The 24792-nt window shown below is 33.7% G+C and overlaps 1 protein-coding gene across 1 annotated transcript in view; it reads right to left on the bottom strand.

Annotated features, from left to right (window-relative positions):
• Window positions 1-24792, bottom strand: part of RFX3 (regulatory factor X3) — a 200280-nt gene that overhangs the window by 85876 nt on the left and 89612 nt on the right. Inside the window, exon 3 of the mRNA XM_044656716.1 lies at window positions 22528-22786. Within this exon, the coding sequence (XP_044512651.1) occupies window positions 22528-22786 (259 nt within the window). The remainder of the gene's footprint in view (window positions 1-22527; window positions 22787-24792) is intronic.

Raw genomic sequence — 24792 nt, 5'->3', positions numbered from 1 at the left:
AGAATAGTTGCCAAAAAGCATTGCATTCTCATAGAGATTTGCTTACGTTAAAAAAAAAGACCAGCCCACATATTTTGCACATATTTATCTATATACATATTGTCCCTTCTTTACTTATAAGGATGATATTAGAAATTAAGTCTTATTATATTAGTTTAGAGAGAAGAAGTAGAGAAGCTGGCTTGAGAAAGAATTGGAGTTTGAAATAGAGCTGAGACAAGAGTGTCAGTTTCAAATGTTGACAGTGTGTGTGGGAGGGGTAATGGTATTTTGTGTGGCAGTTATTCTCTGTGTGTGGCAGCTACACTGGGGGAGGGGCAGTTGTCTGAGGGAGTTGGCAGTCTCTCTCTTTCTCTCTCTCTCTCTCAGTGCTGGGAGGAGGTGACATCTTCTTTTTTCTCTCTCCTCTCTGTCTGAGGTAGGAAGAAAGGAGGGAAAAACCTGAAGGAACTAAGTAATTTTCCTTTTCCAACTTGGAAACAATAGTGATTGTCTACTGCTGTTTCATAAATTGTTTTTATATCTGAGAAGACCAAAGAAAGACCTGGTCTTTGGTTTGGATTCTGAGTCTGCTAAGTCTCAGAGTCCCAACTTGGTTCTTGCTGAGGCTCAGCCAGCTGGCCTTTGTTATTTTTATAACTTGGAGACAAAGTTAAGAATTATATACTTCATATAAGGACAATAGTTTTATTGTAGAATAGGGAAAATTTGGGTTAGTCAGATCAAGAAGGATCAGTGTAGCTTGTGGAAATAGGAGAAGCAGTTCCTTGTGGAACCAGGGAGATTTATTGGGAGGAGTTAGAATCCTTTAGTTAGAAATCCTTTTTTATCCTTTTATTCTCAATAAATAGTTTATTTTTATATAACAAGAGTCTCCTTAGCATCCTTGCCCCTGGCCCTGAAGAGAAGTTCACTTATGAGCTTCACTTCAATTATATAAACTGAAGATACTTTGTAAGCACAACAAGCAGAGTATCAAATCAGTTTATAATCAATAATCAACTCATTCACACATTATTTTTACAACCTAAAGTAATCTCCTAGAGGGCAGTGAATTTTTTTGTCTATACATTCCCAGTATCCAGCACAATGTCTGGTACAAAGTAGGTCCTCAATGGATACTTATTGAATCTAATTCATTGTACGAGGAGCTCATTTTTCCATATTCCTACTAGTATTAAGTTTTGTATATTAAACAAATTTTTTCATTGTTATGGGTAAGAAGTGGTACCTGAAAATTATTTTAATTTACATCATCAGTGAATTTGAACCTTTTAAAAACTGATTTCAAAAGAAATAATTTGCATCTTCTCTGTTGAAGATTGCTCATATATATACTTTGACCTGTTGTTCATTTGGAATTAGGTCATAGGATCACAGAAATAGAGCTTAGAAGGACCTGAAAGGCCAGTGATTCTTCAGTGTCTAAGAAGAACTGGGGACGTTACAGATGAAGAAACTGTCTCACATGGAAGTTGAATGATCTGCCCAAGGTCACACAGGTAAGAAGTATCAGAGATAGGACATAAACTCAAATCTTTTGATTCCAGAACCAGGGATCTTTCCACTGTGCCACTGCATTATCCATTAACATTTTTATTCATTCCTCTTAAGTTTTAAATGCTGTTTAAATTTTCTATATTTTCCATCAATTTTTTCCTAATATTTTATTTTCTTAGTGGTTTTTATTATATAGAATCTCTGACTTTAATATAATTGAATGCATTGATGATCTTGTTACAATAGAAAATACATCTTTCTCTACAATTGAGATAAATACATTTTATTCTACATTATTCTATGATCCAATTAGAATTGTGTTATATTGTATAAAGATGTTATTTTTTTGCCATTTTTCTAACTAATTTCCAACTATGTGTTATTAAATAATGAATCTTGTTTTTAGTTTTATTTTCTATATGCATTTAGTACACTTATCTTTTACATGCATTTGACTTACTATCTATATAATCTTCCTATTTTTGTTCCTTTGACTTTTAAAAAAAAAATAGAATTCTAGATTACTGGATCTGGAAAGGACTTTAGACTCTTCTATTTTATTGTGCTAAATGACTTGCCCAAGGTCATGTAACTAGTGGTTACTAGGAGAGGTAAAGCTAAAAAACTAGGCCTTGGATTACAGATCTATTGCTCTCGACTCTATACTATACTCCTCTTTATAAAGAATTTTTATCATTGTTATTTTGTTATATATTTCAAGTCTGGAAGCATAGATACACACTTAAGTTTATGTGTGTGTGTTTCCTCAGAATGTCTTCCAATATCCTTGTTTTGCTTTCTAAACTTCACTATAGTAATGTTTGGGAGAGCAATAGTGAAGATGGAAAAAGTAGGCAGTGGGAATTGCTTAGAATTTATGATTACCAAAAAATGAGACAAGAGCAAAGTCTAGGGAGAGAGCGACTTCTAGGAGAGCACCACTGAAATTGCTGATCCAGTAACAATGAATCTTTTTTCTGGGCAAACAAGTGAGTGAAAATTAAAGATGCTTGTCTTGGGAAAGAAAAAATGTCAAAGAACCAGAAGCCACAGTTTAGATGAAGAGCACGATGTAGTAATAAGAAAAGGAGAGTCTTGGTATGGACTATTTGTGAGTGACGATAAAGGTAAAGAGACAAGACCTGTGCCATTACATCCATCATTTGGACTTGAAGGTCACTGAAGTTAAGGTGACTGGAAAATCATAAGTCAATGGTGTTACAAAGAATTTCAGCATGAATATTTAAGTTACTAAATGGGTATAGGGGATTTGGAGAGAGAAAGCTGAGTCATGTGTTTGATTCACTGAAGTAGAATAGCTTAAAGATTGATGGAGAATGGAAAGGAAAAAGTGTAGTATAATAAATTGACTTCGAAATAGAGCAAATGGAGTTGCAGTGATTGAATGAGATAGAAGTGGCAGAGAGGATTAAAGGAATATGTTGACTCTTTACTCATGGATATATATATATATATATATATATATATATATATATATATGGTTTGTGTGGAGGGGGAGAAGAGGAGATAAGTAAGCATCAACTGCCACTAGAGAAAGTTAGGAAACTCATGTATCAAGGGAAAGATACATTTCAGTTAAGAAGATGATTCTCTGGAATTATAGCAAATGCAAGAGAATTTCTTCAAAAATACAATAAGAGTATCACAGAATATAGTGGAAAGGGAATATAGAGGTGGAGTGGACCTGGGTAGGAAAAAGGCTGAGCTATAGCTGTGTGACTTGGGGCAAGTCATTTAACCTGGTGTTTTTAGCCTTTGCTCTTCTATCTTAGAATTATTACTAAGACAGAAAGTGTCTTAAAAAAAGAAAGGGCTGAGTTGCATAGGAAATTAGAAGAAGAAATTTAGCAGGAGGTACAGAAGGAGAAAGAAATATTCCTAGCTCAGTCTACCAGAGAGCAGGGACAATGAAGAGGAGACAAAACGTCTTTAAAAGATTCTTTTAAAGGGTTCTATAGGATTACCTGTCTCAGCACTGTAAATGAAATTTCAGGATACTGGTGGTACACTTCTGCAAGTTTGTGTCCCTGGTTATTGGACTTTGATTTGATGGTCCCACCCAATGGAAGAATAAATTGGTGGCAAACCTAGGCAAATCTATGTCTTTGGGGCCTAGAATAGGGTACTTTAATGAATTATGTTGAATTTCCACCAAGTCAGGTCAGGATCAAATTCCACAGGCGTCATTTTTTTTTTCACTAACTTTACCATTTTACAGTAATTTGAACATTTTTACCCTTGGGGCTTAATATTCTTAATAGTATGATGTCCCCTATGAGCTTTGGGTGCGCAGGGTAATTTTACCAATCTTTAAATCTCCCCTAGTGTCTAATACAGTGCTTTGAACACAGAAGATGTTTAATAAATACTTGTTACAGTTGAATGGTGGGCACATTTACCATTAAAAATACTGAGTCCAAAGAGATCTGCTGCAATTATATATTTCTATTTACTCTAAAACATAAGTAAAATTCAGTACTTGGAGAAATTTAAAAATGCTCCTGGATATATACTTAACACTAAGTAATATTTCACAGTATCCTGAACTACCTACCATATCTAAAGAAATCACAAATGAAATGATCAGGTGGTTTCTTTTTTAGGATTTCCCAGGATATTGTCTTTTTCTGTTTTCTCTCACAAGAGATGGCTCCTTTGGGAGTGAAAGTGTGATACATTTAGAGACAGAGTTAATTTTTATTAAAATATTTTATCATCTAAGATGGGGGAGAATTCACTCTGAATGAGGTCTGCAAAGTCAGAGAATAATTAGCCCAAATGTTTTGCTGCTGTTTATATATATTTTAGGTGGGGAACTATGCTAACCTAGAAAGATGATGTTAACTTTCTGTCTATGTTCAATAAAAATGATTAAACATCAAGATGACCAACTAGAACTTAAAACTGATATTGATTCAAGGTAGTTGTAGTTATTGGCAGACTTACAAAAAGAACTTCTCTTCTTCAAATTATCACTAGTGAAAAGGAAGTGCAATGGAAGGGTGGGAATTTAGGTATTAATATTTACATTGACCCATATTTATACTGTCCACTTAATGTAAAGGGTTCCATTTATTTCTGTGTTAAATATTATGAGGGATCATAAAAGGTAACCCAAAAATATGAACGAAAATGTACATCCCTTATTAATCTCTGTACCTCAGAACCTGCATGGATATCCCCATTTGTTGCTAGCATTTGTATTTATTTATCAGAATATATTCCCTCCCAATATAGCATCAGTTCTGTTAGGGGAATTACTTTTATTATTGTCTTAGAATCCACAGAATCAAGAGTTGGACATAACTGAAATGACAACTGAACAACAAGGTCAGCGAGGTGGTTAGTTAGATAGAGGGCTGGACCTGGAGGCAGAAAGACTTCAGTTCAAATTCAACCTCAGACACTAACTTCAGATACTAGCTATGACACAGGCAAATCACTTAACCCTGTTTGCCTCAGTTTCCTCATCTGTAAAATGAGCCAGAGAAGGAAACGGCAAATCACTCTAGCATCTTTGCCTAGAAAGCACCAAATGGGGTCACAAAGAAATGGACATGATTAAAACAACTGAACAACCACCAAATCCAAGGAATAGTCACAGAACCTTTTACACAAAAGGGATTCAGTGAATTCTTAGTGAACTGAACTAAAGAAATCTTCTCTGACCTCAAAGAGCTTACACATTAGACACAAATAGCTGTAAAAGTATATATAGGGACAATACCAATTATAAGAGTTTCAGACTATGATAGACCACTGGATCCTATTATTACTTTCTTTGGGCTCTGAAATCTTTTGTCCCATTCTAGGGTGGATTTTAGCCTAATTCTGGTTTTCCTTTGTCCTTTCATGAACTTGATGGAATGGTTACTTACACTCACGGTTTCTGTTATTTCAATTTCAGTAACCAGATCTTCCTTTCTGATCAAAATCAAATTTAGAATTGCAGATCCCCCTGCCACCTCTTCCATTTTGGAAGGACAGAATTTCCATTAAGGGAGATCAGGAATTTCTTAGCAACTTTACTTTTGCCAGAGAATTCCAACAGATAACCAAATAATAAATTCTTCCATCAGTGGAAGGTAATGTCATGATAAGAGTGTTGGAATCCAACCTTTTACTAGGTGGCACAGGTCTGTAGTCAGAAGACCTGAGTTCAAATCTGACCTTAGACACTCAGTTGCTGTGTGTCACTTGGCATGGCACTTAACTGTTTCCCTCAGTTTGTCATTTGTAAAATGGAGATAACAGCACCTTCCACCTAGGCTAGAGGTAAGGTTCACATGAAATAATAACTGGAAAGTAGTCAGCTCAGTGCATGACATATTGTAAGTACTATATAAATCTTTTACAAGTTAAATGATCACCTCCATTTTACCTCTTAATTCAATACTGTTTGGTTTCTGTTCTCCAATACTCAGTGGAAATTGTACATAAATGTAAATAATTCCTAGCTTTACACATCCACCTCTCATCTCTTGAGTACGGGTTGCATATTCGCACTGGACATATCCCCTTACTGTCCAATATACTTCTCAAATTCAACATGTTCAAAACCAAGCTCATAATTTTCCTCAAGACCCATCTCTCTTTGTCCTTTCCCTATTTCTTTCAAAGGGACTATCATTCTTCTAATTACCTAAGTTTACAGCCCAGAGTCATCTTGGACTCTTCACTTTCATCACTTTCCCCTTCTTCTATATAATTAGTTGCCAAGTCATATTGATTCTACTTTTACATTTCTCATATCTGGCCCTTTCTTTTCACTCACAACCACTTTTGTTCAGAGATTCCTTATCTCTTGTGCCTGAATTATTGCAATACTGTCCTAACTTATTACAGATTCATAGATTTAGAGTTTGAATGGATCTTAAATGGCTACCAAGTCTAACCCCCTCATTTTTACAGATGAAAAAACTGAGAAGCAAAGAGATTTAGTGACTAGTCTAGGATTATATGGCCAGTAAGTTTCTTAGATGAGAATTAATTAGGTCTTCCTGACCAAGCTCAATGGACTCTAGTGTACCATGGTGGCACCCTTTGACATACATCTCTTTTCTCCTTAAATTGAATCTTCTAGATAACTGCCAAATTGATAGATCCAAAGAATGAGTCTGAAGATATCTTGCTTTATAAGTTTCAGTGGGTCCCTACTGACCCCAGAATAAAATGTGAACTTCTCTACTTAACATTAGAGGCCTTCATAGTCTGGTACAAACCAATAATTTAGAAGCTGATAACATATCCACCTCATGAAGGTTCAGTATGGGCAATCTGCCTGTTTGCTAATCCAGATATACAACATTCCATCTCTTATATCCTTGCTTTTGTACACACTATCCTCTCCTCCATGTTTAGGATGCTTTCTCTTCTCTCTTTCACTTCCTGAACACTCTTATTTCCTTAAAAGCTCATCTTAGGTGTTCATAACTTTGAGAGGCCTTTTAGGTTGCTACAGTTATTAGTCCCCTAACCCTTTGAATCTGATATCCTTCCTCATCACTTAGCACTTATTTTATACATATTCTTTATTTATTTCTAAACACGTTTAATTCCCCAAGTAGAATATAAGCTCTTTGAGGGCTCCCTTCTGCTATTCTGTTTCCTATGTTATATAGGAGACAGTGATCAGATACAAACTTTTTTTAACTGGCTCATTAGCTGCATTCTGTTTCTCTAGCACAAAGCCCATCATTTCAATATTTTTATCTGTGTTCTAGAAGTTCAAACCCCATTCTCATACTAGTGGTACAAAATAAATGATACACGAATACACAGTGAGGGATAATTAATTTCTGTCTGAGATCAGGGAGTCGGGATGTAAGCATTGATATTTGAGCTAGGTTCTGACAGATGGAATTTTGAAGAAAGCAATTTTGGAAGAAATGGCCTGATTAGAGCCAAAGGAGAAAGAATAGACTATGTTAGGGCTCATATAGGGAAATAATAAAGAGTAAAATTTGGAATTTTCAGATGAAGTCAGATTATTGGGGGCCCTTGAAGACCAAATTGACTTTGGAATCAATTTGGAAAGCTAAGAAGGATTTTTTGACAAAGTCAAATTATTATTTCAGAAACAAAATTTAGAATCAGTATGTTGTTCTGCACTAAGAGAAGTCTGCTAGGCCAGAAACAAAGAAAAAATTCAAGATGAACTATATGTGAGGTAATAATGTCCTGAATTAGGATGCCAGCAGAGGAATAAGCATTAGAGACAATGTGAGAACTATTATATTCATGTTCAAAGGTAGGGAATTTGCAGCTGCAAACCTGGTAACATCTTATTTTTACATGGAATGACTATATTTGTTTGAGGACTTTCAAGAAAGTATGGTATAACTTGAATACTGAATCTGTTTTTTTTCCTGTTCATTTCCCTCCCATGCAATCTTAACTTTAAAAGTACTAACAAAGCTTATGAACAAAAATGCAACTTTGTTATATGTTATTATGTTCAGTTTGGTAACAAATGTCCTAATAATCAATGAAATAAATTCTAAATCTTTGGTGTCCTCTTTCTCTTTTGACCTCTTCCTTTTATCCCATCTTTTCTATTTATCGTGTCTCTTTCTAACTGATTACAAAATGGGGCTAGTTATAAATATCTTGGGTTCTCTATTCTACTCTCTCTAGTGAGATAGTATTTCCAAATATATCTGGAATTCATTTCCTACATGCTGCTGCCTCATGGAATCTCCAATTTCCCAAATCACAGAATAGCAATCATCTCCTAAATGAGACTTTTCTTTATGGTTCCCCATTTTTAGCACTCTTTCTTGTACTTATTTTATATCCTTTTAACATACTTTGTATTTATTTGTGTTCATGTTATATCACCACGTAGAATATAAGCTCCTAGAGGGCATGCATTATTTTGCTATTTGTTTTATACCCCTAGTGTCTTGACCAAGTAGGTGCTTAACAAACATTTGTTGAATTCAATAAGGATTTCTAGAAACTATTTTAAAAAATCTTATGAATAAGACTACATGAAGCAAAATTGCAAAAAGAAAAATTGCTTAGAGAAAGCTTTGCAAGATGTATAACTAAGCAAAACCATCCCGAATGCAATGAGGACTACAAAGAGAAAAAAAAACAGGAAAAGAAAATTTGCACAGTGAAACTCCTACACTTGGATCCTAATATCAATGATCTGGATATGCTTATTGAAAATGAAGAAATAACACTAAAAAAGAAAAAAGATAGGAAAAGCAGTCAAGTTAGACCAAGAAGTATATTTAGAATATATTTAAAATAAATTTATGCTTGAGCTAATACAATTTTAACATCATAGAGGGGGGCCAATATGCAAGGTATCTGATAGATAGAAGAGACTAAAGACAGGGGAAAAAAATCTCAGAGTTTATTAATGTCAAAAAAGTGATCAAGATAACTTTGTCCTACTATATGTGTTTGGTCTACCATCTACATAAAATCTCTATGATTCATTTATGATATGATTGGAGGGCATCTTCTACAAAGATTTATACAAGGAATAAGGAAGCTTTCACAAGTGATATTCAATAGTGGACTATACTTTTCCATTTCACAATTAACTGAAAGATGTAGAAAACATAAGATCCCATTGTGCTTATTGTTTATTATTAAGAAGTATTTGATTCAGTATATTTCTACCCCTCCACCTCATAGGGCCTTTCTGAATGATTTAACCCCTAAACATACATATCAAAGCCACCCAAGATTCTTTGGAAAATGTAATAACAAAGACACTGTTCAATGACTGATAATATATCTCAGGCAAGGCACAGAATAGGGAGATGCTTGTGTGCAAATGTATGCTTGCCAAAGGTATGTGTCACTGTGATGGCGAAGATCCAGCAGAGATTCAGTTATCAAGAGGGATTCTTTGTGAATGATATATTCCAGTCACTTCTAATTGTGGATGACATTGTGCTGATTGCATAAAGCCCCCAAATATCAGAGTCTCCTGAAAGAAAGCAGTAGTTACTCAAAGAAGCTTGGCTGAGTGAATGAAGAATATTTATTGTGCAAATTTCAACATGGACACTTTATAGATTTTGTCTAACAGCACGTATAGCTAGGGCAGTCAGTATAAAAGGATAGTGAGTTGGGTCTAGAGTTGAACAGGAGGAAAAGAATGGGCTACTTTGCTTTTGGGAAATCAACAATCCTATCTCACTTCCCCACTGCGAAGCTACCCTTGGAAAAAAAGTTTCATGTTTTTAAAAGTTACATTTTACTACATCAATTTATTAAGTACCCGCTGCATATCAGACACTGTGCTGGGTGCTAAGGATACAAAGAAGGAAAAATCTTTCTCTTCAAGGAACTTACATTTATGGCAGTTACACATGGAAGGCCATTTCCTCTGGAGAACTAAAGATGAGTTATCATACAGAAGGGGATGGTGGATGTGAGTAGGTTGTACATATTAATCCAGTGATGGGCAAACTGCAGCCCGTGGGCCAGATGGGGCTCCCTGAAATGTTCTGTTTGGCCAGATGACATTATTCCTAACCTGACAATGAGTAGGATACAGTACAATGAAACTTTGAAAGAGTTGCCTTAGAAACAGACTGACAGATGAGCATTTCCTTTCCTTTGGCCCCCACCTCTTTAAAAAGTTTGCCCATTACTGTCTTAATCAATAGAGTAGTCCAAAGAACAGGAATAAGGTATATCATTAATGAGCTACCATATCTATCATAACAAGAGAAGATATGGCAAGATCAAGGACTAACAAGTCGACAGCCAATTTTTGAATATGGAGAGGCAGCAGAGAATAGCCAACACAAAGAGCTCCCTTTAGACTCTGGATGACCTGAGCTTGAGTTATGCCTTTAACATATTGGCTGGTGACTCCTGTGTGAATTATTTTCTCAGTAGCACCAATAGCTCTCTAAAAATTTTAAATTTTAGAACAGTTGCCAATATGATTTAGGAAGAGTTTTCTTACCAAAGTCCTACCTATCTCAATAAAAGCATAAACTTAGATTTAAATTAAAACTTTTTCATGAGCAAAATCAATGCAGCTAGAATAAATAGATAAGTTATTGAGGTTCCCCCTTTTTTGGAGGGAGGGAACCTTCGCATTAAGTATGTGTGATAAAAGTCAGACATCTATATTATATAATTGAAGAGAATATGGTTAAGGACTAAGTCATTTCCTACTAAATAAGTGGTCAAATGATAGGAATAAAACATTCTTTAAAAAAGTAATGCACATTATAAATAACAATATTTTTAAATGCTCCAACTCATTACTACTAAGAGAAATATAAATGAAAATAACTGAGATATTAAACTTCACATTGATCAAATTGCCTATGATATGCCATCACAACATTAAAAATGTGATGGAAGAATTATGGGAAAGATATTAGAATAATAAACTGTTGGTAGAACTGTGAATTGGGTTCAGACACTATAGAAGATAATTTGAAATTAGGTGAGAAAAGTTATTATGCTAGTCTTATCCTTTGATTCATCAGTACTCTTACTGGGCATAATTTCTAAGAAAGAAAAATACAAAAAAGGAAGGCCCTAGACATATGAAAATATTTATAGCAGTAGTTATTGTAGTAGCAAAAACTATTAACAAAAGTGGATGTCCATTGATTTGGGAATGGTTGGACAAATTATGAGGTGAATATTACAGAATGTAATTGTGCATCAAGGAATGACAAATATCTGGAAGTAAAGCACTGAAAATTTTATATGAACTGATAGACTAAAGGAAGTAGATCCAGTAAAAATGCATGCACAATAACAACAGTAACACGAATGAAGACAAAACTAAAAAATAACATAATTTGAACCAAATGTAAAGACTAACATTGGTTCTAGAACGCATTTCCTCTCTCTTGCTATAGAGATAGGGGAATATGAGTGTAGAATGTTATGTACTCTGTCAAATGTGGGAGCTATATTAGATACTTTTGCCTACTTTTTTATATAAGAAAGAACACTTTAGGGAGACAGTTTATTGGGGAATGATTGTAGAATAAAAATAACAAGCAGTGATAAAACAATTAAAAATAAGATTTAAAAAGAAATCTACCATTCAAACTTAGTACCTCAAAAAGCAGCCTATTATTTCATTTTGAGTGACTAATGGAAATGGAATTCTTCTTTATATCAAACCTAAATTTGCCTGTCTGGAGCTTTTGCCCATTGTTAATGATTTTGCTCTATGCGGCTAAGTAAAACAAGTCTAATTTCTCTTCCATAAGCCTTTCAAAATTCTTGAAGAAAACAATTATATTCCACTTAATCAACCTCCTATACCCACCAACCCTTCTTTTCTCCAGATTAAGTATTTTAATTAGGGTTGTATCAACTATCTTTGATTTGCATGATGTTGAGGCTTGAGAAATTTAGAAAAATTTGAGAAATTTTATGTATCAAATTCGTGTTTATTAACAATTACTAATCCACTAAATGATAAAGTCCTTGGTTAAAGTTCCACTTTAATGCTGTATCATGATGTGAAAGTATCTCTGGTTCTTGAGGGCTACGCTACTAGAGCAAAATGCATGACACATCTTAGCAAGCTGGAAATGCTTTAAATAGTGTCTCCCACTTCCTGCACCGCCCCTACCAACTGTTATGTCTGTCACCAGAGGATGAATTTAAGTTTATTACGACATGTAGTGTTATTGTTTTTGTTTTTGGCCAGAGGATCCACAACATCAGAGAAACATTAATAAAGCATAGATGGTTTGGGATACCTCCTCAAGAAGCCTTCACTAATCTCCTCCTAACCCACTGCCCTACCTATATATGTTTTCTGGTTTCTTAAATCTTCTTAGAGTACTTTAGATCTCTCTTTTGCCTCTCCAGTATACCCTAGTTTATAATTAGCCTGTGTACATATCATATCTTCCTAATTCCTATTAGTAGAATGTAAGAAAATAGGAGATTATTTTTGAAATCCTTGTATCTCCAGAGTCTAACACATAATAGGTTCTCACTAACAGCTGAATTGGCAGATGGCAATGCCCACAATGTTTCTCTATCAAACAAGATAGCACAATATCTGGGTACATAAGAGGCACTATATAAATGCTAATTCCCTTCCCTTCCTCTTTTTCCTCCTCTTAGTATTGAAGATGCTATGTCAAAAACTTGTTTAAGCTTTGATTGTATCTTCTAAAGTTTGATCATTTCTTTCATCTAGGAGACTTGTATGTTACAAACCCAATGCATTTGCTTGAGAATGGCTAAAATACAATCCAATGTAATTATACTCAGACAATTGGGGTTTTATCCCAATATAAATATATCTTAGTTATTCTCAGTAGTTCCTAATAATGGTGTGATGCTTGCAGAATAGGCTGAGGTGAAAAGTAATTATTGGACCATTGTTATATCCATCTCTCTTCCAGGTTGAGATTTGTTCTCCTTTTTAAAAAATCCTTTTCATATAACAGTCTCTAGGATCTGTGAAATTATCCTCACTGTGCCTGTACTTATACTGCTACATACTCTTGTGCTAATGATACATTGTTTTAATTTCTATATCCAATAACTGCTATATGTAATGTTTTAAATATTTTGAGCAGATATTTTAAGTTATTATATTATATATAACACATATAATTATACATAATTTAAAAGTGCATAGAAATTACATGCCCAAAGATCTCAAATTGCTTTATTGATACTAGTTCAAGGAGTTACAGAAAAAAACTAGATTTGCCTTGTGATTTATTTAGGGTTAACAAAAATTTGTAATCCATGGTTCCGATGCTGTCTGAAAATGTAAAACTGTTTTTAATGTAACTAATATAGCTCCTAAAAAGTTCAGCAGAAATAATGCTTCATCTAAGAAGAAAAGAGGTCACTGAACAAGATAACTGAGAATCAGTTTCTCTCTTCTCTTTCTATTTAGGTGCTTGATAAATGTTGATTGATTGATTATTCCCTAGAGATCTTTTTCTCACCTCGGGGTAGAGCCTTCCCAGATGGTGAAAAAATTCTTGGTGCTTGAACCACTTTGGAGAGAACTAGGATTTTCTTTCAGTTGGTTTTATGATGGGGCTCCCTACCCAGCCATGATGGCAGGAAAGTCTCAAAACAGCTCTAGAATGGAAAACAAAGCCAAGAGATCAAGGCTTCTTAACTTGGGGTCCATGAAAACACAAGGGGTTCATGTACAGACTTCAGAGAGTTCATGAATTTGAATGGGGGGAAAGTATAACTATTTCCCCTAAGCACTAACTGAAATTTAGCATTTTCTTCAATTATGAATTTAAATGAAACATTACTCTGAGAAAGTGTCCATAGACTTTACCAGAGAGCCACAGGGGCTCATCACACAAAATAGGTAAAGAACCCAAGAATAGATCACGTTTTCCAAGATGCTTTAGGAAAACAAGGTTAGGAAAGGCTTGAAATTCTGCTGGAGCAGACCACTTCTGATGTAGTTTTTCAGAATGAAGGGCCACAAAACAATTGTTATGAGAGCACAACCAGTCTAATCCAACAAATATTTGTTAAATGAATGAATGAGAAATATTTATTAAGTGCTTACTATTTGCTAAACATTGAATTAGGCAATAGGAATAAAATGGAAAAACTGAGACAAAAATTTACCCTCTAATTAGAGGATGTATAAAAAAGGAAGTTGAGCTAAAGTGTGGAAAGGCTAGAGACCCCCTAGGTTGAATCAGTGTGTGAGATGACAGTTCCTCAGTGGGCTAGAAGGTACAGAAGCAAGGCACAGATGGGAAGGCATAGGACTGATGATTCCCATCTCAATCAAGCAGTGTGAGAAGTCAAGCAGTTTGGATTGGATTTAGGTGGTATGGAGAAGGAATTGCATGGGAGGAAAGGAAGTTGATTACTTCTAGTAAAGGCAGATTTTTCCTCTACCCTCCTCCCAGGCTAGATGGGGTCTAGGTGGCTTAGAAATAGGATAAAGGGGGAAGAGTAAGACACTTTAATCAGCAAATGTCTGTATGAGGCAATATGTTATTTGATGATGGGGATAATGGGTTCTACTCCACTGCTAGTTTCCAATTGTTTCAGTCTTCAGAATATCCCCCATTCACATAGCCACCACTCTAGTTAATGCCTCTCAGGACCTCTTACCTGGATTATTACAATAGCTTTCTAATTGGTCATCTTGCCACAATTCTCTCCTACTCCAATCCATCCTCCACTCAGTTGCCAATATGATTTCCAAGGTGCAATTCCTTTTCCTCTTTCCAGTCTTCTACCACTTTAATTCTCCTTTAAAAATTCTACATTTTAGTTACAGTGTCCAATTTCTTATTCCTTATACCAGGTACTACATCACTCTTGTATTGGCCTTTGCACTAGCTGTCCCTCATGTTTAAAATGCTTTCCCTCATATGTTGGTGATATGGGATTATGTAACAATTGTCATGTCTGATGTTGAACCCAGAAAAATATGTGATAAAATTAGTTTCAAAGAAAGAAATCAGCTGTAAAGACACTGATGGCCAAATTTATTCCAAGATTAGTGCTACAGGAATTTTTAGGTTCAAATGATTAAGCAGCAGAAGGTAAAACAAAGTTTGAATTCTGACATGGTCACCATTTTGTAGGTCATTTAAATGTATATTTAAAGACAGATAAAGATTACTGACATTTCCCCTTTTATTCCTATTTATACTATCACTAAAACTAAATCTCTAGACAACCAAAATCACTAGAAATATAAGTAAAATTTTATGACTTTATTAAATTCAAATAAAAAACAGAAGAATAATTTGTTATTATTTAAGGGGATAAATGCTAAGTCTATAGTTTAGTTAGACTGCTCCTTCACTCTCCTACCATATGGGTCACAGCCTTCTTGTGTTAAAACCCATTAAGAGAAGGTAGACACAGTTGGGGAAAGAATGAAAATAAAAATGAAAATGAAAGCAATTAGTTATTACCTTAACAACTCTAACAAATATAATGACAAATATAAATGTTAAAAAAGGATTTTGGAGGATTTGTGGATTTTAATTTTCCATGCTATCTTTGTGTTCCATTGTTATAGAAACTTAAAAACTAGATAAAACTTTTGTGTTCCTTTCAAGAAAAATATTAAGGAGGGGGTAGCTGAGTGGCTCAGTGGATTGAAAGCCAGGCCCAGAAACAGTAGGTCCTAGGTTCAAATCTGGCCTCAGACACTTCCCAGCTGTGTGACCCTGGGCAAGTCACTTGACCCCCATTGCCTAGCCCTTACCACTCTTCTGCCTTGAAGCCAATACACAGTATTGATTCCAAGACAGAAGGTAAGGGTTTAAAAAAAAAAAAAGAAAAATATTAAGGTACAATGATTTCATTAGCTCCTTAAAAAGTCTTAAGATTCATTAATACTTTAAATAAATTCAAATGAAAATTTCATTTTCACTACATACATGCATACTAGTGTTTTTAAAAACGTTAACACTATTTTGTGCTAAATATCTTCCTCAGCTTAAGATCTCTATTGTTTCAACATGGCCCATTGGTTGCCCTAGGTTCTCAAAGACTGCCAGAGAAGCTTTATGTTCTACTAGGTTCTACTAAATTTGACAGGCCCAATAAGAGACCACCAGCTGAGAATCAGTTTAGCTAAGTGCAAACAGGGCTCAGAACTGAAAGGCTGGCTATGAGACAATGACTTTATTAACCATAGCAACTAGTGAAAAAATCAAGTCAGGAGCAGAGAAATTGACATCTGTAATATTGGAAGGACCATAAATGCTTAGGAAATCAGGAAATCAAAGTTCTTTTGAAGTACTGAAGTACCTTTCCACAGATTTTTCTATCAAAATTAATGATGGGAAAATTTTAATTGAAGTATCATAATTTTAGTCACATTGGACATTTCTATGTTGGGAACATGAAAAAGAAATATTCTGGGCCATCCTGGGTGGGGGGAGAGTGGTATGAACCAGTATTATTTAAAAAAAAATCTGTCTTGCCTACAAATTTGAAGGCATGGTTAAAATGGTTAAGTTATCCCTCATAGGGCAGGAGGAGAAGTAAATAAAACTATAGGCAAGTAAATTTAAAAGAAACATGTGAAAATATTATAGTCTCTAGTTAGCATGTGAAACACAACCTGTGAAAGCTACTACTACCAACAGTTGAAGCAAACACTATAGTTAGATTTTTAAAAGAAGCTGCATAATTTAAAAGAAGTTCCACAATTGTTGTTATGCATACTGTGAAAGTGGTAATCAAATCTCATGCTTCGATGTATGAGTTGATAACTGTAGGGGCAGAGAGAAATTTCCTTTCTTTTTAAGAATAGATAATTGGGCAAATGTACTGTGGAGTTTCTACTGCAACATTTTTTCATAAGACAGGGGTCAGTGGAGGAAGTAAAAAATGGAATTTGTTGGGTAAATAGTGTTTTATGTCTTATGTAACTAAGTAGACAGTATTCTGCTTCCATTTTCAGTCAATATATTTTGTCTTTATGGATGAAAAAGCAATTAGTAACTCATTAAAATAAAAAAATTTGCAATAAGAAATGAATTTAAAAGTTGATTTAAAAGTGGAGGAAAGGGGCAGCTGGGTAACTCAGTGGAGTGAGAGTCAGGCCTAGAGACAGGAGGTCCTAGGTTCAAACCCGGCCTCAGCCACTTCCCAGCTGTGTGACCCTGGGCAAGTCACTTGACCCCCATTGCCCACCCTTACCACTCTTCCACCTATGAGACAATACACCGAAGTACAAGGGTTTAAAAAAAAATGGAGGAAAAGATAAAAGGGAAGTCAACAGTTAAATCTTATGAGTTTATTAGGAAATTATGAATATTACTATCCTTTGTAATCTATCATCTATTAAGAAGGAATAAAGGATATCTCAATCACTTTATAACACTTAGGAGCTCACAATTATGATTTTAGTTTAAGGGAAAATATTTTCCTTTGTTTTAAAAATTTACAAATAAATTTTATGAAGATCAGGGTTGTTCAAAGCTATTTCCTTTCTAATACATAGCTTACTAGAATTCTAAAGACTAACAAGATCTAGGAATAAATTACTTCACATAACTTTAATCATAAAATTTCTGTCTCTAGATTTTTTTCAGTTAAAAGTCAGAAAAATCTTTAATTTCTGCAATTCTACAATGACTTTTCCTCTCCATGTAGCATACAATAATCTGATGTTATTTTGTTCCTACATATAAAAAAATTCTAATAATTTCAAGTGAAATTTGATATTTTTTCTAATAAATGAAAAGAATGCAATGCTATAGAGATCCAAAAGCATTGATATAAATAATATAATTTGGCATATTTTCCTTTTGATACCTTAGAAAATTATTATTATTGTTATGAGTTAAAATTCATATAAAGATATACAAATATTTCTAATTGTTCATTTTGAGAAAAAATACAATTGTATGAAACAATATTATTTTTTAGTAATATGGATGATGCAAATAGTTATGTATGGTATGGACAGCAATGAACATAAATGAAGCTTTAATAAGTATAAAAGGTAACAAAAATAATATATCTTCAATTCTCAGCAAGTTTTATTACAAAATCCTAAAAAGAGTGTGCTTATATCCTATCATAAGGACACATAACAGAAATCAACAAATGTCTTAGAACACAGTGGGTAAAAGCATACAGACTATTTCTGAATATTACCAGGAGAGCTTTCTAACTAAAATTTACTTTCTACTCTTGCATTAACCAAAAACTACTGAATTTTTGGTGATCTCACCCCTTCTCTAAAACAAGTGACATAGCCAGGCTGTGGTATGTATTTACACTCAGCTAGTCAATATTTTTAATGCACTTCAAGAATTTACCATTTTCAGTGCATATAACACCAAGGATAAAATGCATGATAGATTATGAACAAATAGTAAAAATAACTTACTTAAATGATTTTTTTTTTGCATTTAAAATTGTAAAATTGAAGTGAAATATATTTCAAGGTAAAAAAAAAGTATTACCATTTAGAAACATTAGTTGTGACTCACTTAACTCTCATGCTCCCGCAGGACCACAAATATGGTTATGTGCTGAATATTGGAGTAGGTAGAGACATTTCCAATGCTAAATATATTTCAAGATGAAATCTTCAATTTCAGAAAGTTTTTCCTTTTTTTCTATCCCCATAAAAACGGATTTTTCATTCTGGGACATTATTTAAGAAACCATTTACTATTTGCATTTAAACAAAGAGTACCAGTATCCACAATAGCTCAGGGAAATGTAAAATCAAGGCAATTATCCAGATAATTTTTTTAAATCCAGTTAAGTAAGAAGGAGAAAAGGGAATTTTTATTTTCCTCCTAAGATTATACAGTTTGACTGTGTACACTGGATTAGCCAACTCTCTACTTCACTTTGCCTGTGCAAACATAAACTAGGACCACATAGGGCACAAATACTAGGATTGACCAAATTCTATTTGTTTTTTCCCCAATCATATTAAGCATATTTAGACGTAGACTGAACAACAGAAGATAGTCAAAGAACCGAACTTAGTCTAGTTTGTTGGCTTTATAAATGTGCTCGTAGTTTTTGCCTACCAACTACCAACTACTAAGTATTCGTACCCCTTTTAGCTTTTTTCAGAATTTTTAATTGATTCTGCAATTAATTAATTATTCATGAAACCTTTCTTAGGAACTTACACTGATGAAATGGAACCTACTGAAGACCTGAACTACTTTAGATTTTAAATGGTCTACTACCATAAAATGGTCCACTACCATTTTTAAAAATGAGGGCCATTTGCATTAGCAGGTTTTAAGTTAAAAGGTAAATTTCACTTTACCATTTATGAAAATAATAGGTATGATATTGAAATGGAGGATTATAATTTCACTGCAGAATCAAACAGATAAAGAAGATGTTTTTTATATGGTGGGAAAGCAGTTGAATTCTAATATAAATTGTATCAATAAATGCAGGATTTACACTACAAAATAACTAGAAAATCCATATTTTGGATAAGTATTCTACTTTCACATTGGTTTCAGCTCAAGTGTTTCCTTTATTAGATTGTAATATATGAAATAACTTTTCAATTATTATTTTTCTTTCTCCCATTAATACTTTTTTGTTATAAAGGACATTTTCACAAAAACAAAACAAAACAACAAAAATGATCTGAAAGAATATTCATTGGATTTCTTTCTTCAGCATAAAATAAAAACATTCATACAAAAATTCTTATAATTTAAATTAAAAGATTTTTAATTGCCTACTGAGTTTGTTTAATTGTTTTCCTTGCTAATATCATCATCCCTGTTATTATTAATTAGGATTTAATTTAATTTTTGTGATTATTCTAATAAGTATTCATCATGCGTGCTGTTTATTTTAAGGTGGCATGCTATCTTCCGCTATATAAAGAGCTAAAATTTATCTTTATAAAAATTATAAAATTAAATTTAACATATTGATACTGAGTAGATCTATGCTACTTAACTCAAACTGTTTCTTTATAATGCCCCCCCCCAAAAAACCCTGAGTAGGTTAATTTGTTGAAACAATTGGGTCAATAAAAAAATTGATCAGCATTTTTTTCAACTGTTGAAGAACCAAATCAGTGATAAAGGTCAATTTATTATCCCTATATACAAATGGCTATAAATCTTTTGCAGTATATTCTTATATTTTACTTACAACTGGCCCTTACAGCTCAGTCTTAAGACAAAATCACGTTTAGATTCTACCTCTAATTAAAATAATCATGTTAACATGTGGAGTTTAACTATATACTCCACCATGTGGCCAGGCAATGTTTCAGAAACACAATGTCAATGCTCAGATTTCAGTGTTTCTTGAATAATCTGGGTGTGTGTGGGGGGATTGTGGTTGCTGAAAGACATAAGAAAGATACATACTCAAAAATATCTTCCAGACAGATTTCACTAATTAGGATTTCACTTGGGAATTTATTATTATTATGTTATAATGCAAATGGCTCTAAGTTGGTCAAGTTTATTAATCTTTCATTTCTTATTGTGACCTGCTTTAGTCAGATAATTTCTTAATACCTACAAGGCTAAGAGACTAGGTTGGGGGTGGGCAAAAGGGCAGCTAATGAGAGTATTACTAGGGGTAATTCAAGAGAGAGGAATCATCTATTGTAGAGTCTCTAAAGATGTACTAGTCTTGGATGACTGGATAGTAACATGAGAACACTGGAAATTCTATGTTAGAAAAAAGGGTGTCCAAAAACAGATGTGAAAATCAATTTGACTTCACTTGTGATTTTCCTTAGGGCCTCAGAAGTGACAGCCTTGTATGCTTCTAAAAATTGATATTCTGTTCAAATTTTACCATATTGAAGAGGACTGTTCCATAACTTCCTAGGGCTTCTTTTTTGTAACATAGTATTTTTTTAAGTTTGAGGATTCTTACCATCCACTTGTACATCTTTTTTATTAGAATTATAGACTATTAGAGAAGGAAGAAGGGACTTTATATATTATCTTGTCTAGCATTTCTCTAACTAATTTGAGTAGAAACAACTCTGTAGCTTAGAATATAACAACAGAATTCATAAGAACTATTTTGGGAAAAGTGAGTCCCAGAAATGATCTGAGATAAACAGGTATCGAATAATTTTAGAGCAGAATAAAGTAAACCTATTTTTGTATTTTAAAGAGTTGCTGTACCTACTCTACATTTTGAGACACAATATTTCATACTTAAAAATTTAGAGAGTATATTGCAAATATGAAAATTTTTTCATGGAACACCCACCCTCCCTCTCATGTTGTATGGAACCAAGAATAATGATCTAGTTCAAGCCTCTCAGTTTTCAAAATGAAGAAAATTTAGGTCAGTAAGGATAAGGGACTTCTCCAAGGCCACACAGCTTGTTAATAGCAAAATGACCTTTCATTTCTAATGTATAAATTAGAAACCAGAGCAAAATCAATGCTTAAAAGTACTATATTTAACTCAAGATAAAAATCTTTGGGAAGAAGATTCCAAAACATGAAACAAAAGTAAAAGTCATTATAAATAGTTTTCACTCAGAACATTCTAAAAAATTCAGTGAATGAAGAAAATGCAAAGACATGAATAAATCATGATCCCTAATTGATAATATAAAATTGTGTATATATTTGTATACAAATACAAAGGGCATAATAAAATCTTGATTAAACATCGTTGAATAATAGAAAATCCTATTATTAGATGAACATTTTCCTCAAAATTATTTCCCCCTTTTTCCTTCATAGCACAGATACTCAAGCCCACATGAGAGAAAGATCAGAATTAAAGCAATAATACAGATAATTAGCTACTTTTCTACTTTGGTTAAAGAATTCCAAATAGTATATCTCACTGTTTGATCCTGAACAATTTTCCCCCTATGTTGCAGTAAAGATGGGAAGACCAACTGAGGGCTGATTGCAAGGTTTTGGCTAGAAACTGCTTTATAAAAGGGCAAAACACATTCTACTAAATCAAAATATGTAGCAAATATTTTGTAGCACAGAACTGGTTCCAAATATGAGAGATGAAATTTCAAGTCCATATTACCAGGTTCATTTCTTTCCCCCCAAATATAATTATGTTGTCTTACAGGGATTGTTTATCCAAAGCAAAGGCGATTTTTTCCCCCTGATGCTTCAATAACTTAAAAAAATCTAAACCTAGTCTCAATGCCAATGGTAGAACAAGAGAATATTGAACTTAATGATTCTTTTTTACTTTGTTCTTTGTTTCTTTGATTTTCATTATATACCAAAAGTAAAAAAAAAGTCAGGCACAAAGTAAAGATGTTTTTGAATAGAACTGGATGGAATTTTATTCTATGATAATTAAACTTAAAGAAAAATTTCTTTAAAATAAGAAATTTAATAGAAATTATGAATTACCCCATTTAGTACTTAAAATGGATTAAAATGACAATTTCTAGATGTCAGCAAAATAATGAAGATAATACGAATGCCAATTTAACATGTTTTTTCCCTTTTTGATTTATAGTTTTTTGGTATATAATAAATAAAAAATAAAAACACCCATAAAAAACTACGAGGACTGTAAATCAAAAATATTTTAAAACAAAGTACTTACTGTTGCTGGGGAGGCCCGAGTTGTGTGCGTCACAGAATGACCAGAATTTTCCATTGAATTGCCAATCAGATAGGTTCCTCCAGAGCTGCTAATGAGTTGTCCTCCTGTAACACCCATCTGAATCCCTCCAGTGCCCACCATACTATGAGATGAGACCACTGTAGTCACCTGTGCAGAGCTTCCTTGGGTATCAAAGTAATTTCCTCCAGTGTTTTGGCTGTACATCTGGGTTTCTGTGTAAGGATAAGTTGTTGTTCGGCTTTGGAAGGAGAAAGAAAAATAGATATTTACTTGCTTATTTATAGACTGTGTTCTTTACTATATTGAAAATAGGTACCCCCCCTGCAATTATGGTAGTCATCTAGAGAAGTTACAAAGTTTAAATAAAGCAGAGTTCCTACTCACACACACCTTCCAGTCTAGTAAGACAATTTCATTTACAAATAAAATTCTGCTTCTCTTTCCACTTAAAAACCATATATATGTACATATATATATAAAACACATTAATTCTATATTTAAAATACATCAAATACAAAAAATACATATTTAAAAAACAAAAAAGATACTAGGTGTCTCTTGGGAAATATTTTTCTAAATTATCCAAAACAAGTACCACTAGTCCAATGAAATCTAAAATTTAGGTGAAAGAAAATGAATGTATAAACATCATGTTTGAAATTCTGAAAACACCTTCTGTTTGTATACTGTACAGATGTGTTGCTTTTCCCAACCAAAGGGAAAGCAAGTGATAGTTTGTACAGAAACTGTTACTATGAAGCCTGAAAGGGGGCAGGGAGGGAGGAAAAGGCACTCAGCACATCTGCCTTCTTTAGTGATGAGAATGAAGTAAAAACATACTATTTAAAGTATAGTACACATCATACTTCTCATCAGTACCTCTTCTCAGGAAACTTAAAAAAAAAGATATTTCAATAATATATTTTTCTTACATCACACATGTGTATTGAATAAAAAAAATGAAACAAAAGAACATTCACTTTATAAGGATCTTTAAAATTCCTGCCTACCAAATGTGATAGTGGCCCATGTATTAATAAAATAACATGAGAGTACTTCAGAAATGCATGTAAAAATAAATAGAATCAAAGCATGGCTGAACAGAAAGGATATCAGATAAAGGGGTCAAAAGATTGACTTTAAGTCCCTGGTGCACCTCTCATTTAATTTGAGACTTTCTGCAAGTTTTTCCATTTCTCTGGGCCTCTGTCTTCTCATGTGTACTATTGAAAGGATTAGTCTCTGTATTTCTAAAAGTCTTTCCAGTTCTAAAATTCTATCATTTTATGCAAAATAAGGGTTAGACTATTGAGGAGAGTAACTATGTATGTGAGAGAACATTTTTGTTCTAATAAGATAAACAGGTAAAAACCAAGTAGAAAAGGAAAGCATGTTCTAAAACTTTTAGGAATCACATTTTATAGGCTGCGAGGCCTAACTATGGCTCCTTGACACGTAGACACTCCTATATCAGTCTGTGGAGAGGGGTGTGGCTTCTGAATATGTCCTCCCCATCTCCTAGGATAAGGCTGGGTAATTTTCAGGAAATCAATTTTCGAGTGACTTTTATTCAGGAATGAGCAATTTTGAATTTCATTTCAAAGCATATCACAAATAGGAGATACACAAACACAAAGGGTTTTTAAACATTGGGATGGGTGACAGAGGGAGATGGCACAATCTTCACTAAGAAGTGCTTGAAAAATGAGATGCCCATTAAATCATTAAGTATAGTCCTATCTAGAGTCAAAGGCATGGAGTTGGATGGCCCTCTCAGGTCCTGTAAATATAGTCAAGTTGGATGCATGTTATAGTATTACAAAGCTCTGCCTGAACATTTAACATTTACCCAGGGCCACATTATACAGTTTTTTGCTTCCACACCTTTGTTTTATTCAATACTCTCCTCCATATCCATTTGAAATACCACTCAATCTTCAGGGCCAAACTCAAATACAACCTCCACCAGAACAAAAAGCCTTCCTAGATCTCCTTACAAAGAAGATCCTTTCTTGTTTTGAACTCTATATGTTGTTTATACCTTTTATATACTTACTCTCAGTCTCTGGATTACAAATATTTGCATACATATTTTATCTTGCCAGCTAGATAGTGAGATCCTTGGAAGGGGGATGAAGGGGCCAGAAGGAACCATGTCATTTATCTACATCTCTGGCAATTTTACACATAGTAGGTGCTTGAAATATGCTTGTTGGAGGAATGTGATTATTAATGATTATGAAA

Source organism: Gracilinanus agilis, chromosome 1 (assembly GCF_016433145.1).
Source record: "Gracilinanus agilis isolate LMUSP501 chromosome 1, AgileGrace, whole genome shotgun sequence".
Classification (NCBI taxonomy): Eukaryota; Metazoa; Chordata; class Mammalia; order Didelphimorphia; family Didelphidae; genus Gracilinanus; species Gracilinanus agilis.
Note: the sequence above shows the minus strand (reverse complement) of the source record. Positions and strands in the feature narration are given on the sequence as shown.